This window comes from Arabidopsis thaliana (assembly GCF_000001735.4).
Source record: "Arabidopsis thaliana chromosome 1 sequence".
NCBI classification, from domain to species: Eukaryota; Viridiplantae; Streptophyta; class Magnoliopsida; order Brassicales; family Brassicaceae; genus Arabidopsis; species Arabidopsis thaliana.
This window is the reverse complement of record NC_003070.9, coordinates 29,702,307-29,716,271: the sequence shown is the minus strand read 5'-3', so window position 1 is coordinate 29,716,271 and position 13,965 is coordinate 29,702,307. Positions and strand designations below refer to the sequence as shown.

At 36.6% G+C, this 13,965-nt stretch overlaps 4 protein-coding genes across 6 annotated transcripts; 3 read left to right on the top strand and 1 right to left on the bottom strand.

Annotated features, from left to right (window-relative positions):
- The first annotated feature begins 16 nt into the window (after positions 1 to 16).
- On the top strand, positions 17 to 1,200 carry AT1G78995 (uncharacterized protein). The gene is made up of 3 exons (NM_106549.4): positions 17 to 569; positions 652 to 696; positions 782 to 1,200. Exons 1-3 carry the CDS (start codon positions 193 to 195, stop codon positions 837 to 839), a joined length of 480 nt encoding a protein of 159 aa, NP_565196.1. The 5' UTR covers positions 17 to 192; the 3' UTR covers positions 840 to 1,200.
- A 54-nt stretch (positions 1,201 to 1,254) lies between these two features.
- AT1G78990 (HXXXD-type acyl-transferase family protein) lies at positions 1,255 to 2,956 on the top strand. Its single transcript, NM_106548.2, has 2 exons — positions 1,255 to 1,722; positions 1,794 to 2,956. Exons 1-2 carry the CDS (start codon positions 1,303 to 1,305, stop codon positions 2,739 to 2,741), a joined length of 1,368 nt encoding a protein of 455 aa, NP_178020.1. The 5' UTR covers positions 1,255 to 1,302; the 3' UTR covers positions 2,742 to 2,956.
- A 1,894-nt stretch (positions 2,957 to 4,850) lies between these two features.
- Positions 4,851 to 8,647, top strand: SRF5 (STRUBBELIG-receptor family 5). Its single transcript, NM_106547.3, has 15 exons — positions 4,851 to 5,090; positions 5,185 to 5,317; positions 5,415 to 5,486; positions 5,579 to 5,644; positions 5,721 to 5,792; positions 5,882 to 5,953; positions 6,051 to 6,122; positions 6,204 to 6,269; positions 6,350 to 6,415; positions 6,521 to 6,831; positions 6,899 to 7,164; positions 7,236 to 7,507; positions 7,600 to 7,720; positions 7,798 to 7,934; positions 8,061 to 8,647. The coding sequence occupies exons 1-15, from the start codon at positions 5,006 to 5,008 to the stop codon at positions 8,347 to 8,349; spliced, it is 2,100 nt and encodes a 699-aa protein (NP_178019.2). The 5' UTR covers positions 4,851 to 5,005; the 3' UTR covers positions 8,350 to 8,647.
- Positions 8,097 to 13,217, bottom strand: LUP1 (lupeol synthase 1). Of its 3 annotated transcripts, none has more exons than NM_106546.3 (18): positions 12,989 to 13,217; positions 12,655 to 12,875; positions 12,367 to 12,552; positions 11,973 to 12,062; positions 11,699 to 11,887; positions 11,514 to 11,598; positions 11,255 to 11,421; positions 10,978 to 11,169; positions 10,754 to 10,867; positions 10,554 to 10,673; positions 10,344 to 10,466; positions 10,138 to 10,236; positions 9,987 to 10,043; positions 9,505 to 9,695; positions 9,141 to 9,318; positions 8,964 to 9,044; positions 8,771 to 8,854; positions 8,097 to 8,670 (listed from the first exon to the last, which is right to left on the bottom strand). In NM_106546.3, exons 2-18 carry the CDS (start codon positions 12,856 to 12,858, stop codon positions 8,557 to 8,559), a joined length of 2,274 nt encoding a protein of 757 aa, NP_178018.1. In that variant the 5' UTR covers positions 12,859 to 12,875; positions 12,989 to 13,217; the 3' UTR covers positions 8,097 to 8,556. The 3 variants fall into 3 exon arrangements, with proteins under 3 accessions (NP_178018.1, NP_849903.1, NP_001321029.1); NM_001334865.1 differs by having other exon boundaries at positions 8,428 to 8,670; positions 13,093 to 13,217; NM_179572.2 differs by lacking the exon at positions 12,989 to 13,217 and having other exon boundaries at positions 12,655 to 12,942.
- Positions 13,218 to 13,965: the final 748 nt, after the last annotated feature.

The window sequence follows — 13,965 nt, the reverse complement described above, 5'->3', positions numbered from 1 at the left end:
AATGCCACGTAAGCAGGAGATTCTGATAAGTATCTAACTGGGCGTTTGGTGGAGTTTGAGAAGTATCTAAATTCCAAGCCACCAGAAACGGACACGTGTCTAAACAAGGATAGAGTGTAGAACGAGAACCACTTAGCTTAAGCAAGACAGAGAGTCTGATGAGAAAACTGCACAAGAAAATCAGCAAGAGTAATGATAATACACTGTCCTTCGTCATCTCTCTATCGCGCGAAATTGTTATACAACAGAGGTAGTAGTAAATCTCATCAGTGTCAGTGTCAGAGTCGCTTGGTGACTCGATCTGCGGCTGTTCGTATATCCACGGCGACGATCGGGGCTATAGCCGCGGCGGTTATGATGGCTGCTGTGTCCGTAGCTTCAGCAGAGCTTCCACCGCCGCCGCAAGATGGAGAAACGTTATCTAACGTACCGCAAACGCTGTCAGGGGAAGACTGTAAGAAACAGAGGATCCAACGACCAAAATCCAAAAACGCAGAGAAATGTACAGTCAAATGCGTAAACACTTGCATTCGCAGCGGAGACGGAGAAGGACCGATCAATATCAGAAGGTATCTCTCTCTCTCTCTCTGTTTCTGTTTATATCTCTCTGAATTCTTCATGACTGATATTTTGATCTCTTGTAAATGAAAGGCCATTAGTGGTATTCAAGCAAGGATTTCGTAGCCGTAATTACTGGTATCCTTCTTTCTAGATTAAAGGGTTCGTTGCTTTCTTTATTAGCATGGATCTTAATTATCGGAGCTGTGACTTGTAATTGTAGCTTAGTGGAATGCTCGGATATATGCAATTTGATCGGAGATGGTGACTATGGTCCCTGAAACATGAAAAGAAACAGAGGAGAAGGAAAAGGAACTGATTCAGAATAATTTTGTAGAATCTGTTTTTTTGGAAAGAAGATTCAAACACGGTGATATTTGGTCTCAATATAAAGAATACACAGGTTTCAGAGAATTGCTTGGCAGATTGAGGGAATCCAAGTGACTGTGTCTTGTTTCTTCGTGACATGCGGCAAAACACGTTGTTGGCTTACAGTTATTTCTAATTATCTCGTTGAAAAATCAAGGCCCAATGGGTGGTAATATGGCCCAACGGAAAACTAATGGGCCGTACGCATTATCGTAAACCAGCTTGTTCTGTTTCCTCAAATTAATAAATCAGCGAAATGTTGGAAAGTTTCACCTAATTCACTCCTAAGCTCTGTTATAAATTCTCTTCTAGACAGCATCTTCCAACAACCCACACCACACAACATTCTTCATTCTCTCCGAAAACAACAACCAAATGGGAGAAGCGGCGGAGCAAGCACGTGGCTTCCACGTGACCACCACCAGGAAGCAAGTCATCACGGCGGCTCTTCCCCTCCAGGACCACTGGCTCCCACTCTCGAACCTCGACCTCCTCCTTCCTCCTCTCAACGTTCACGTTTGCTTTTGCTACAAGAAACCACTTCACTTTACCAACACAGTGGCTTATGAAACCCTCAAGACTGCTTTGGCAGAGACTCTCGTCTCCTACTACGCCTTTGCCGGCGAGCTCGTCACCAATCCTACCGGAGAACCGGAGATCCTCTGCAACAACCGTGGCGTAGATTTCGTGGAAGCCGGTGCTGACGTGGAGCTCCGAGAGCTTAACCTGTATGATCCTGATGAAAGTATTGCCAAGCTAGTCCCCATCAAGAAACATGGAGTCATAGCGATACAGGTAACAGTTTCAACGATAGTTCACTACAACAACATATATATAACTAGGTTTTTGTTTAATTTTGTGAACAGGTGACTCAACTGAAATGTGGGAGCATAGTTGTAGGCTGCACATTTGATCATCGTGTAGCGGACGCGTATTCCATGAACATGTTCCTCTTATCGTGGGCCGAGATCTCACGATCAGATGTACCAATCTCTTGTGTACCATCTTTTCGAAGATCTTTGCTAAACCCACGACGACCATTGGTCATGGATCCATCTATAGACCAGATTTATATGCCTGTCACGTCCTTGCCCCCTCCACAGGAAACCACCAATCCAGAAAATCTCCTTGCTAGCCGTATCTATTACATCAAAGCAAACGCATTACAAGAGCTCCAAACTCTAGCCAGCAGTTCGAAGAACGGTAAAAGGACAAAACTTGAATCATTCAGCGCGTTTCTATGGAAACTCGTGGCAGAACACGCTGCAAAAGATCCAGTCCCGATCAAGACCTCGAAACTCGGGATCGTTGTGGATGGAAGGAGGAGACTTATGGAGAAAGAAAACAATACTTACTTCGGAAACGTTCTCTCAGTCCCATTTGGTGGGCAGAGAATCGATGACTTGATCAGCAAGCCACTATCTTGGGTGACCGAAGAGGTTCACAGATTCTTGAAGAAATCAGTGACCAAAGAACATTTCTTGAATTTGATCGATTGGGTTGAGACTTGCCGACCAACACCTGCGGTTTCAAGAATCTACAGCGTCGGATCCGACGATGGACCTGCGTTTGTGGTTTCTTCCGGAAGGAGTTTTCCAGTGAACCAAGTGGATTTCGGGTGGGGCTCACCGGTTTTCGGATCTTACCATTTCCCATGGGGAGGCAGCGCCGGATACGTTATGCCGATGCCCAGTTCAGTGGACGACAGAGATTGGATGGTTTACTTGCACCTTACGAAAGGACAGTTGAGGTTCATTGAGGAAGAGGCTTCTCATGTGCTTAAACCTATTGACAATGATTATCTCAAGATTTGAAAAAAAAAACCTAATCTCTTAGTTTTCAATTATGGGTATATAATTCGTGTGTTTAATTTCTCCGGCTGGTTTTTTTTTCCTTGTTTTCCATTTTATGTGATATTATGTTTGCCTCTTGGGACTTCGTATTTGAATTCTTGTATTCGTTACAAGATTATGCAACCGTACAATGTACTATATATCTGTCAATATTTGAATCAAATTTATCTCTCTGATGTGTTTGTTGGATTACTTTACTAACGTTGCTCAATCTATAATACATTTATTAATACTGGAATTCTTGGTTCTTTTGCCAACAACATATATACATTCAATATAGATGATGACACAACAACAATACAAAATACTATTCTATGGATGATGAATCAATTATATGGAAATCACGTTCTCACACTATATATAATACTGTCATGATACCTCGACTACACGCATTTGGTGTCATTGGAATGATCGATCGCGTGCACTACCAAAATTCGTGTAGCCGCCAAAGCAGATAAAACCAACCTCCATTATATTGACGAGTATTGACCATCAAAACTTTCTTTCACAAGTTTATTAAAAAATACTCGTCACTTATCCGTCAATTAGTGTTTATTGTAGATTCTTCTATTTGCTACTTGCAATTTACCTATCGTACAAAACTGCGTGATATACAATCTGTTCATATCCAATATTTATGAAATAAATCATATATGTAAACATTAATTATGATATATGCATTAATAATTGAATACTTACAAAAGTTGTTTGTGATGTATAGTATTGATCACTATAGTCTATAGATGGTACTAGCTAACTAGAGCTTGGTTCTTGTGTGGTTGTACCATTTAGGGTTTAGTCAAGACTACTCTGACTGTAATTGATAACACTGATAGCTATTTATAGTTTAATTATCCAAAATTTGGTTGTTCATCTTCCTAGTTGTTGTATTTTACCAAACAAATATTAAGCAGATTTAACTACTAAACCTAGACCCACCTCTACGAATAGAAATTTAATGTTTTAACTAAAATAAGTATTGCTTCTTTCTATATACTGGTGGTTTCTATATACACGTGTATACTGCTTTTGACCTTTTGTCACTAATCACTTTTTTTTTTCTTTTCTCGTCTTGTCACTAATCACTTAATCACTATAAACAATTCGTTTCCAAACGTTCATGAAAAGTGCAGATTATATATATTATACCTTTTTGCAAACATTTATAAATTTTAACATACGTTATGAACAAAATATACGCCAAGGAACTAAATAAACATATACAAAAACATTTCCATCGTTTTTACGTAATTTCTATTAAAAAAATCATATTTCAGAATACTGTATATATATAAATAATCTTATAAAAGAGTTTAAATAATTTTATACATAAGTATAAGATGTGTATAGGTACATGTAAATGTTAAATATAAATACTATAGTATAGTCCACTACTGTTAAAGCTTCAATGGGTGTGTAATAAGTAGCCTTGTTATTTGTCAACGTGGAAGAATTTGTGTAGTAAAGTAAAAAACTGTGTGTAAAAATTTTGTTGTCGTTGGGGAAGATTAGAAATATGTGGTTTTAGTCAAAGTCATTCTTAACAACTAAATGTCCTTTTTTGTCTCTCTCTTTTTTTCTTTTCTTTTTTCAAAACCTTATTTTGTCAACCAACTAAATATCCTTTATAGCATTTATTATCGGAAAATATTCATGTACTTATTAACTAAAAATTTAATAAATTTATTTCTCAAAAAATATAATCTAATAAACCAAAGTATTGATCAGACAGAAACTAAGGCATTAATCAGAAACATATCAAGTGTATTCCAAAGGCTTCGAGTTTTTAAGAATTTTTAGGATCGCTCACATTAAGCGCATTAAGCGTGTGACAGGGTTTGTGTGGGCTTATATATGAGAGTACATATTAGCCTAACACTCAGCTAAGCCCAAGTATCTATATACTTCCACAATTTCCAAAAAAACAAAACAAATATTTAATAATTGGTTAATTGAATTTTTTAAACACACGCATTTTCACCGTCATTGCGCATCTTTCGTTCTCCCTCAAAGATCTAAAATAAATCAAAATTAGTAAACAATTGTTCAGCAAAAGTTAATGGTCGTGAATGGTCATTCTTGTCCAAACCTCAACAATGTCTCTATCCCTAAATCCAATCACAATGGCACATTATCTCAAACCCTCGTCGTCTTGTCCGTGAAGCAAACCAAAAAGCACAACACTAACTTTGGAAACCCATTTTCTATCTTTCTTGCAAATCAAGATGACGCAGAAGCTCGTACGCCTTGTGATCGTCTCTCTGGCTATTACTGTCACTTTACTTCAAGCAAAAACCGATAACCAAGAAGGTAAAAACATTTACGGATTGAATTATTAAACGAACAGTTTTGATAGATTAATCAAATTAACCGATCAAGATATTAATCAGACAAGTTTTGACAGTCTCCGCGTTGAACGTAATGTTCACGAGCTTAAATTCGCCGTCGAAACTCAAAGGTTGGAAAGCTAACGGAGGTGATCCCTGCGAAGATTCTTGGGAAGGCGTCAAATGCAAAGGCTCTTCGGTCACTGAATTGTATATAATCATTACCCTAATTTAATTACGAGCCATAGTCTCAAAAACTTACTTGTACCACAAGTCATCTTATATTCTTTCTTTTTTTCTCTGGCAGACAGTTATCAGGCTTTGAGCTAGGTGGATCTCGCGGTTATCTACTAAGCAACCTCAAATCTCTCACAACTTTGTGAGAATCCTCATTTAATAGTCTCGTTTAAATTAGTTAAACAAGTAATCAGAAAATAACAGTTTTGGTTTTTGAATATGGTGATAGTACAGTGATCTCAGCAAAAACAATCTCAAAGGAAACATACCTTATCAACTCCCACCCAACATTGCCAATCTGTAAGTTCATACATTTGTTTGTTTTTTTAATTACTTATTATGCAAGAAACAAATTGTAATCTGCTATTTGATATAGAGACTTTTCTGAAAACGAACTCGATGGAAACGTGCCCTACTCGTTATCTCAAATGAAAAATCTCCAAAGCATGTGAGTGAAAACAAAGAAATTGATTAAGCATATCTTTGCTGTGAATTATGGTTTATGATCACTTGTTAATTTATATATGTGAAATGCAGTAATCTTGGACAAAACAAGCTCAATGGAGAACTACCAGATATGTTTCAGAAACTGTCCAAACTCGAAACTCTGTAGGTACAATTCCTTTAGTTATGTACATTTTTAACAGAAAATGTTTGTAAGAAGTATCAAATTTGAGACCTTACACACCCAAATTTATGTATGTAGGGACTTTTCGTTGAATAAACTCTCTGGGAAATTACCTCAGAGTTTTGCTAATCTCACAAGCCTCAAAAAACTGTAAGGAATAAGAAACAAATCATTACTTTATAGTATTTTTCTACGAAGGCTAAATTGGAAACTGTCTTGTTATTGTGCAAGACACTTGCAGGATAATCGATTCACAGGCGACATAAACGTTCTCAGGAACCTTGCCATCGATGACTTGTAAGCAGCAAAAACCATACTTAGGCTGCGACACAATTCCGAAAACTCAAAACATTCATTTGCTTATTATGTGATTGCAGGAACGTCGAAGACAACCAGTTTGAAGGATGGATACCTAATGAGCTTAAGGACATAGACAGTTTACTGTAAGAGAAACGTTTGCAATACCAGAAACAGTTTCAGCATGAAAAAAAAAACAGAGGATATTAAAAGATTTCCCCTGTTTTCTCTCTGTTTTGCGTTTAATAAAGGACTGGAGGTAACGACTGGTCAACTGAAACTGCTCCACCACCACCACCGGGTGTTAAATATGGCCGAAAATCTTCGGGTTCGAAAGACGGAGGAGGTATAACCGCCGGAACTGGAATGGTGATCGCTGGAGCATGTTTAGGCGTTCTTGTGTTGATCATTGTTTTAATTGCGCTCGTTTCCAAGAAAAAATCATCTCTCTCACCTCATTTCATCGACGAAGATAACAGTCATCACACCCCAAAGTTCAAATCTCTCACCTCGCATGGATCTGCGCAAGAGCTTCGTGTTGATTTCGGCAACGATTACAAAGGTATACGACACATTTCAACCTATCTTGTTTGGCAAGTAACTGATAATGATGAGCTTATTTATGGTAGATGGGAAATCTGGAGATTCGGGTGATGAAAATATCCATAGGATAGGATCAAAGGGACTAAAACATTATGTTTCGTCGCGTGTGATGTCTTTCACTGATACCGAATTTGCGAACAAGCTCAATGCAAAACGAACCACTTCAACTCGTTCCGCTGTGGAATTCGAGCTCTCTGATTTGCAAAGCGCAACAGCCAATTTCTCACCTGGAAATCTACTAGGGGAAGGCTCAATCGGACGTGTTTACAGAGCCAAATATTCCGACGGACGTGTAAGTTACCTAACGTGTTTATTAAGTAACAGAATAATCACAATATATTATCAATTTTCTTTCTCACTCAGACTTTGGCGGTTAAGAAGATCGATTCAACGTTGTTTGATTCGGGTAAATCAGAAGGAATAACGCCGATTGTAATGAGCCTCTCAAAGATTAGGCATCAAAATATAGCAGAGCTCGTAGGCTATTGCTCAGAGCAAGGTCACAACATGTTAGTCTACGAATACTTCAGGAATGGCTCACTCCATGAGTTCCTTCATTTGTCAGATTGCTTCAGTAAACCCTTGACTTGGAACACAAGAGTCAGAATCGCCTTGGGAACCGCTCGAGCCGTTGAGTATGTTCTTAAATCGGAAATAATGCAAACGCAAACGCTCTATAAAAAAAAAAAAAAGATTCTTTTGTATAATAATTTTTTATTTTGTGTAGGTACCTGCACGAGGCATGTTCACCTTCTGTGATGCATAAGAATATCAAGTCTTCTAACATTTTGCTAGACGCAGATCTCAACCCTCGTCTCTCAGATTACGGCCTCTCAAAATTCTACCTTGTGAGCATTAAGTTCTCTTTAATTTTGTAGAAATTTGGATTTAGTTATGAGAATTAATATATTATATGGTGTGACAGAGAACGAGTCAAAATCTAGGAGAAGGATACAATGCACCAGAAGCCAGGGACCCTTCTGCTTATACACCAAAGAGTGACGTCTACAGCTTTGGCGTCGTCATGTTAGAGCTTCTCACCGGTCGAGTTCCATTTGACGGGTCAGTTCCATTTTATAGCAATAGGGTTAACAATTAGGTTGAGCTATCGATTCCGTGTTAAATACATGTACTTTTTTTTCTCCTTTAAGAAAAATTGGTTTTTCTGTTGGCTTGTGATATAAACAGAGAGAAGCCAAGGCCGGAGAGATCGTTGGTACGGTGGGCGACACCACAACTTCACGACATAGATGCATTGTCGAATATAGCGGATCCAGCTCTGCACGGACTTTACCCACCAAAATCATTGTCAAGATTCGCCGACATTATCGCATTATGTGTTCAGGTGGAACCGGAGTTCCGACCACCGATGTCAGAAGTTGTGGAGGCGCTTGTACGGATGGTTCAACGGTCAAGTATGAAGCTTAAAGATGATCTTTCATCGTCTTATCGAGCCCACGACGATTATGATTACTAGAGTTAAGAAGAAAGAGTAGTGACATTATATATTTATAAGACAAGATATATAGTTAATAATTTTCTTGACACAAAACAAGAGAAGACTAAATCATTATTTATTCATTCAAATATTTTTGTGTTCATCTTTTAATATTCGGTGTATTCCGTCGCTGGAAAAACATTCATCTCATTTAAAAAGAAAAAAATTACATAAATAAGTAAATGATTAATTAACGATAAACACAACTTTTCGGTATTCTGCGAGTGCCCATAATGGGAAGGTGTTTCTGTATGTAGCATAGTGTAGCATGCATGTATTCATGAACGCTCCTACTATTTCCTGTATATGCACACACAAAAAATATTTAAGCAAGTTCAAATCTTGATCACAGATCATACTTTCTTATATATGTTCTAGATCATGTCTAAAAAGAAGTAACCTGTTGAGGAAAATCGCCGTTTTCAAGTTGTGAATTGATGATAAGTTTGGCAGCACGATGAAGAGGAATCAAATCTCTCTCAGCCTATATGTGTGAATATATATACGAAAGTGTAAGCGAGTATCGGTTTCGAGACCAACTCGTGTATTTGAAATTAGAAAAAAAATGCAAATATAGATTAAAGTGTTTGAACCTGTCCCGTATGAATTAGAGCCATCATAGCCCATGATGTTTGCACAAGGTTTGATCTTTCTCCTTCTGATGGTATATATCTCTGCATAAAAATCATGTTAAAAAATGTGATAACATTTTTCATGATAAGTTAGATGAATTGATTGGACAAAGATTTTGCATTTATGTCTCGACATACCTGTTCGGAGCATGATAAATAGCTTTCACCCCAACCTCCATCATCTCTTTGTGTCGTGAGCAAAAAGTGGACACCATTGCGCATAGCTAAACAATCGTTGTAAGTTTCACCAGCTGCTGCTAGGCCTCCAAGAGCAAACCAAGTAGCGTAAATGAAGCAAACACCCCAATTTCCGTACCTATCAAATTTCTCCAAATACCTTAAATTGTTAGAATTTTTATTAAATGTACATCAAAAAAAATTTTGTTTACTTTTGCGCTTATTTTAACTTTACATGTTATAATTTTGTATATTTTCAATTACATTAGTAGAGTTCTGATCATTTTTTTGTAAGCCAACACAAAAACATGAGTTATGTTTGTACCATGAACCGTCTGGTGTTTGATTGTCTTGTATAAATTGCACAGCTTTTTCGATGGACCTGTTGATCTCTTTCTTCCTGTGATCTGGATACAATTTTCTAAATAGATCAAGTGCTTGTATAACAGATGAGGTGCATTCCACAAACTCCCGCTCGACCATGGTATTAGCCATGAATTCTGTAGGATTGAGCAGCTGAAACACCAATTAGAGAAAGGTTTAAAACTTGCGTGACGTTAAATCAAGTATGTGGATGTTGATAATAATAAAATAAAAATCTACATCAAATAAAGAAAAAAATAAATTCTTATGATTTTAAGATTTAGCAGCGTCTTTTGCTCTTAAGAGCTAGTTTTTGTAGTGATAACTAATTTAAGAGTTTTTAGAGTTTAGTTTGTATATAACTCCTAACAGGTAGATTGTTTTTTTTTTTTTTTACTTTTGAGTATGCAAAAAAAAAAATGTAAAACACATTTTAGTTCTTACTTCCAACCATTTATATGCACGGGATGGCTCCCACGCATTGACACCTCCATTTCCGCTCTACATAAAGAGTGGCAGTTTTAGTAACACAATTAGTTTTAAAAAAACTTAACACAAAATTTGATGAAAATCGTATGAGTATATATAACTTCACCTGTAAAGACAGCAAGAGGTTAACAGAGTCATATAATTGTTCATCATCTATTTTCTGGCCGACGATATCAGCTGACATCATGGAAAGCAGCAGGCAACACTACACAACTCAAATAAATTTATAATATATGGACTGATTTAAAACAAAAATTCAAGTTAAAACTCCAATGTTGGACTTGTTTTGCTTTAGTGATTGGTTTGGTTTACCTTTAAAGCTTCAGCTGTACAATCTGAAACTTGCCATCCATGATCTCGATCAGAAAATGTCCATGCTCCTTTCGAAATGTGGCGGTACATGCTCCTAAAATCACCTGAAGGGTTTTCTCTAACCTGCCAAAATTCTTTGATTAATATATGGAAAAAATATTCAGCTTAATTAAGTAACATAAGATTACAATAACGAGGACATATTTAAACCTGAGATGCCTTTATGTAATTATGTCCTCTCTTTAGTGCATCATCAGTTTCATCAGGGAGATTACTTGCAAGCAAAGCTTGAATAGCAAATCCAGTATCCCACAGTTGACATCCAAAGCTCTATATGTAAACTTAAAAATCTTAACATGTTTCTTATACTTGTGAAATAGCTAGAGATCTTAATTTCAATCTATTAATACCTGCATTTTCATTCCATCTTCAGCGACCCACATATAATCTGGAATTCTAGCCAGATGCTTCTTGAAATAATCTCCATTCGGATTTTCAACCCAACAAGCTAGCATGCACAGTACCTATATTGGGAAAAAAGTAGCAGTTTTAATTTATAAAAATGTACAATATTAAGAGAATATATATTAACATATAATTCTTCTTTTATTAAAGGGTTCTTAAAATGGTTTGCCTTTTCAACACATCCAATGGTTATGTAATGGCTATTTTCGTCTTCATAGTGTATGTGTTTCATAGTAAGCTGAAGAGCTTTTTCCCTCACAAGCTTGTTCAATGGCCAACGTGTAAGTAAAGGCTCCACAAAGTTTTGAAGAGTGTCAGATAACAAATCTTGAACCAAAGGATGAGCATAATACATGTCTTCCTGCATAAGGAATGGCAGAATGTTTGTGGAGTTTTCTTCCAAGAAAAATAAAATTTCAAGATTGAAAGTAGTCAAGCATACATACTTTTGCATATAGACGTCGACTTTTTTTCCAATTGATTTCTTCATAAGGTTCCAAGTAAAGTTCTTCGCGCAAGAGTAAAATAAGAGGTGTAATTGGACCAACAAACCTCTTCCCATATAGATACGACATAGGTATACTAACCATCCGGCTATAACACAAAATTTTCCCTGTGTGTTTTCAAATTTTTTTGGAGCAGGACAAACATTATTTGAAGAGAAAAAACGAAACACAAATATAGAATCAGCAGAACATAGCAAACCTGGATGTATTGGAAGAAAAGAAGGCAGCATCAAGAGTTCTGGTGGCGTCGGATTAGTTCCAGACCAATCATAGACTCCAAGTATCTAGATATAGAAAACCAACTGATGGTTTATATATAGAACCTTAAGCATTCAACATCTCCCATTTAAGTTAACAAAATATACATGGCTCAAAAGATTTTACCGAGAGCCAAAATTTCCCCCAAGAAGGAATAAAGATCACTCCACCGCGGTCAAGAATCCATTGTCTAGCTCGTTTGCATGCGTCTTGTTCAGGATTTTCTCCAAGCATACGTAAACATATGTAATTCAACACGGTGCAGAACATAACACTCTTGCTTTCGATGTGTAATCCCCATCCACCATCTTCGTTCTGCAAAAAGACAAAACATATATAATCTCATGTAAGAGTACATTAATTCGAGATTAGTGACCTTCACAACTAAAAGTATATATACCTGGTGACAATAGATATGTCTTAGCATCTCTTTGCGATGTTCAGCATCGAATACTTCCTCCAGATGTCCGGTAATGTACAAACAAAATATCTATATATAAAAATAAAAAAAAGTCGTTCAAATTCCACCCTAGCTCTCGTTTTAGTCTTTTGATTTTTGCGAAACAAATTCTTTGTTTTGGATAACCAAACCAAAAAGTTCTTGGTGTCCATAATCTCCTCGTAAACATAGTAAGTCTTTCTCTTCTTTATTCCATATTTGATATTTCCATGCAAGTAATAAAGAAAGCGCCAAAACCTTACCTTTGTTCCTAAGAAGATTAATTATCTCTCTCGTAGAAATATAAGATAGAGTATCGTCAAAAAGGTATATAGAGAGAGATGAAGAAACTTACGAGAGGAGGAAGGAAGAAAAGCGGACCGGTGATTTCTCCCGGCCAATGGCCGTCGGAGGCTTGCAAAGCCGTGAAGTAACGAACGCCTCTTCGTAATGCATTTGTCGTTGTTTCATACGTTATTTCTTCTATGTTAGTAGCTTTTAGTTGTGGTATGCCTTGTTCGAATTTCTTCTCTCTTAGAAACTGTACATACAATCAAACCAAATAAAATAAACATTGGTAGTTGTAACAACAAAAAAGGCGAAGATTAGTATAAGATATTTCATGAGGAAAAAAAGAACTCACTTGCATTCGCCACAATAGATCACTGCAACCTTTAACACGAAAACGGTTATCCAAGAAACCCCGGCGAGCTTCTTCGACGGCAGCTCGTTCCTCCGGTGAGCCGGCTTTGTGATCAAACTTCCATGTTTGACGTCCGACGAAGTTATTGCTGCTGAATAAATGCGGATCTTCTCCATTTCCCTTTCCTATCTTCAACTTCCACATAACGACGTACGATGACCCTATAGATAGTTATGATATTCTATCAAGTTGATTTCTGACACTGATGAAACGTAAAGGAAAGAGCAGCTGGATAGATAACCACTAATTAAAGAAGGCATTTGAGAATACGTACCTGAATAAAAATAAAAAAATTGATCGACTGCAAGTTAGAGAAGTGTCGGTGTGCCAACTACCTTCGTCCGATGAGACTAGACATAAAGAAGAAAGCCAACGTACTAAAATATAAACAAAAAAAGTTTCGCTTATGTCTCTTGGCACGGCTCTGTTTGTACTGGGTCTATGTTTGCCTTTGAGAATGTTAATTCGATACTTTCGAAGAGTTTCATGTACGTATGTTTATTAAAAAAAAAAAAAATGTTTATATAGAGAATGAAACATATATATAGGCCTGTATGTAAACAAAGAAAGAATAGGTTGAAGTACGTAGTCACATGCTTTGCTTAAAAACGAATGGACAAAACTTGCTTGCTAGTTGTCACTAGGGTAACTTAATAAAATTGATTAATCTGCTGTTGTTATTATCGTAATAACTAATTAAATTCCAATTTGAAATTGTTGATTTTGCATATTGGGGGGTTTTGTTATATTATACTTCCCTTTTTTTTTAATTGTCAGTAATACAAAAAAATCTCCCTTTCAAACTATGTGTTATTTTTTATTTTTTTAAAACACCATTTATTTTTAAAAAACGTGCGGAATTTCCTTTTGTGAAAGACAATTTGGAACCTATATACTTATATTTTACAAAGAATCTCGTGCTCTTGATGTTTTTGCTAGGCAATCGGACATTGTTACACACTTACACTGCATGGTAAAACGAATATAGTGGGAAACTAGAGTTTCAAAAGCTTAAAATGTTGAAAAGGTAAGCGTCCTATTGTAAGAAAATATCATTAATACAAAATTCGATTTCAACCATTATTCTATAATAGTGTAAAATTTCATTTAGTTTTAAGTATTGTATTGAATAGACAAAAAGTCACAAAAAGTACAATATCCCTATTTTTTTAACAAAAGCGTAAAACAATAAAACGGAAAACACAAGCAAGTGCTCTTTTTATGACAGGAATTGTTGTTTTGTGTAGGCAC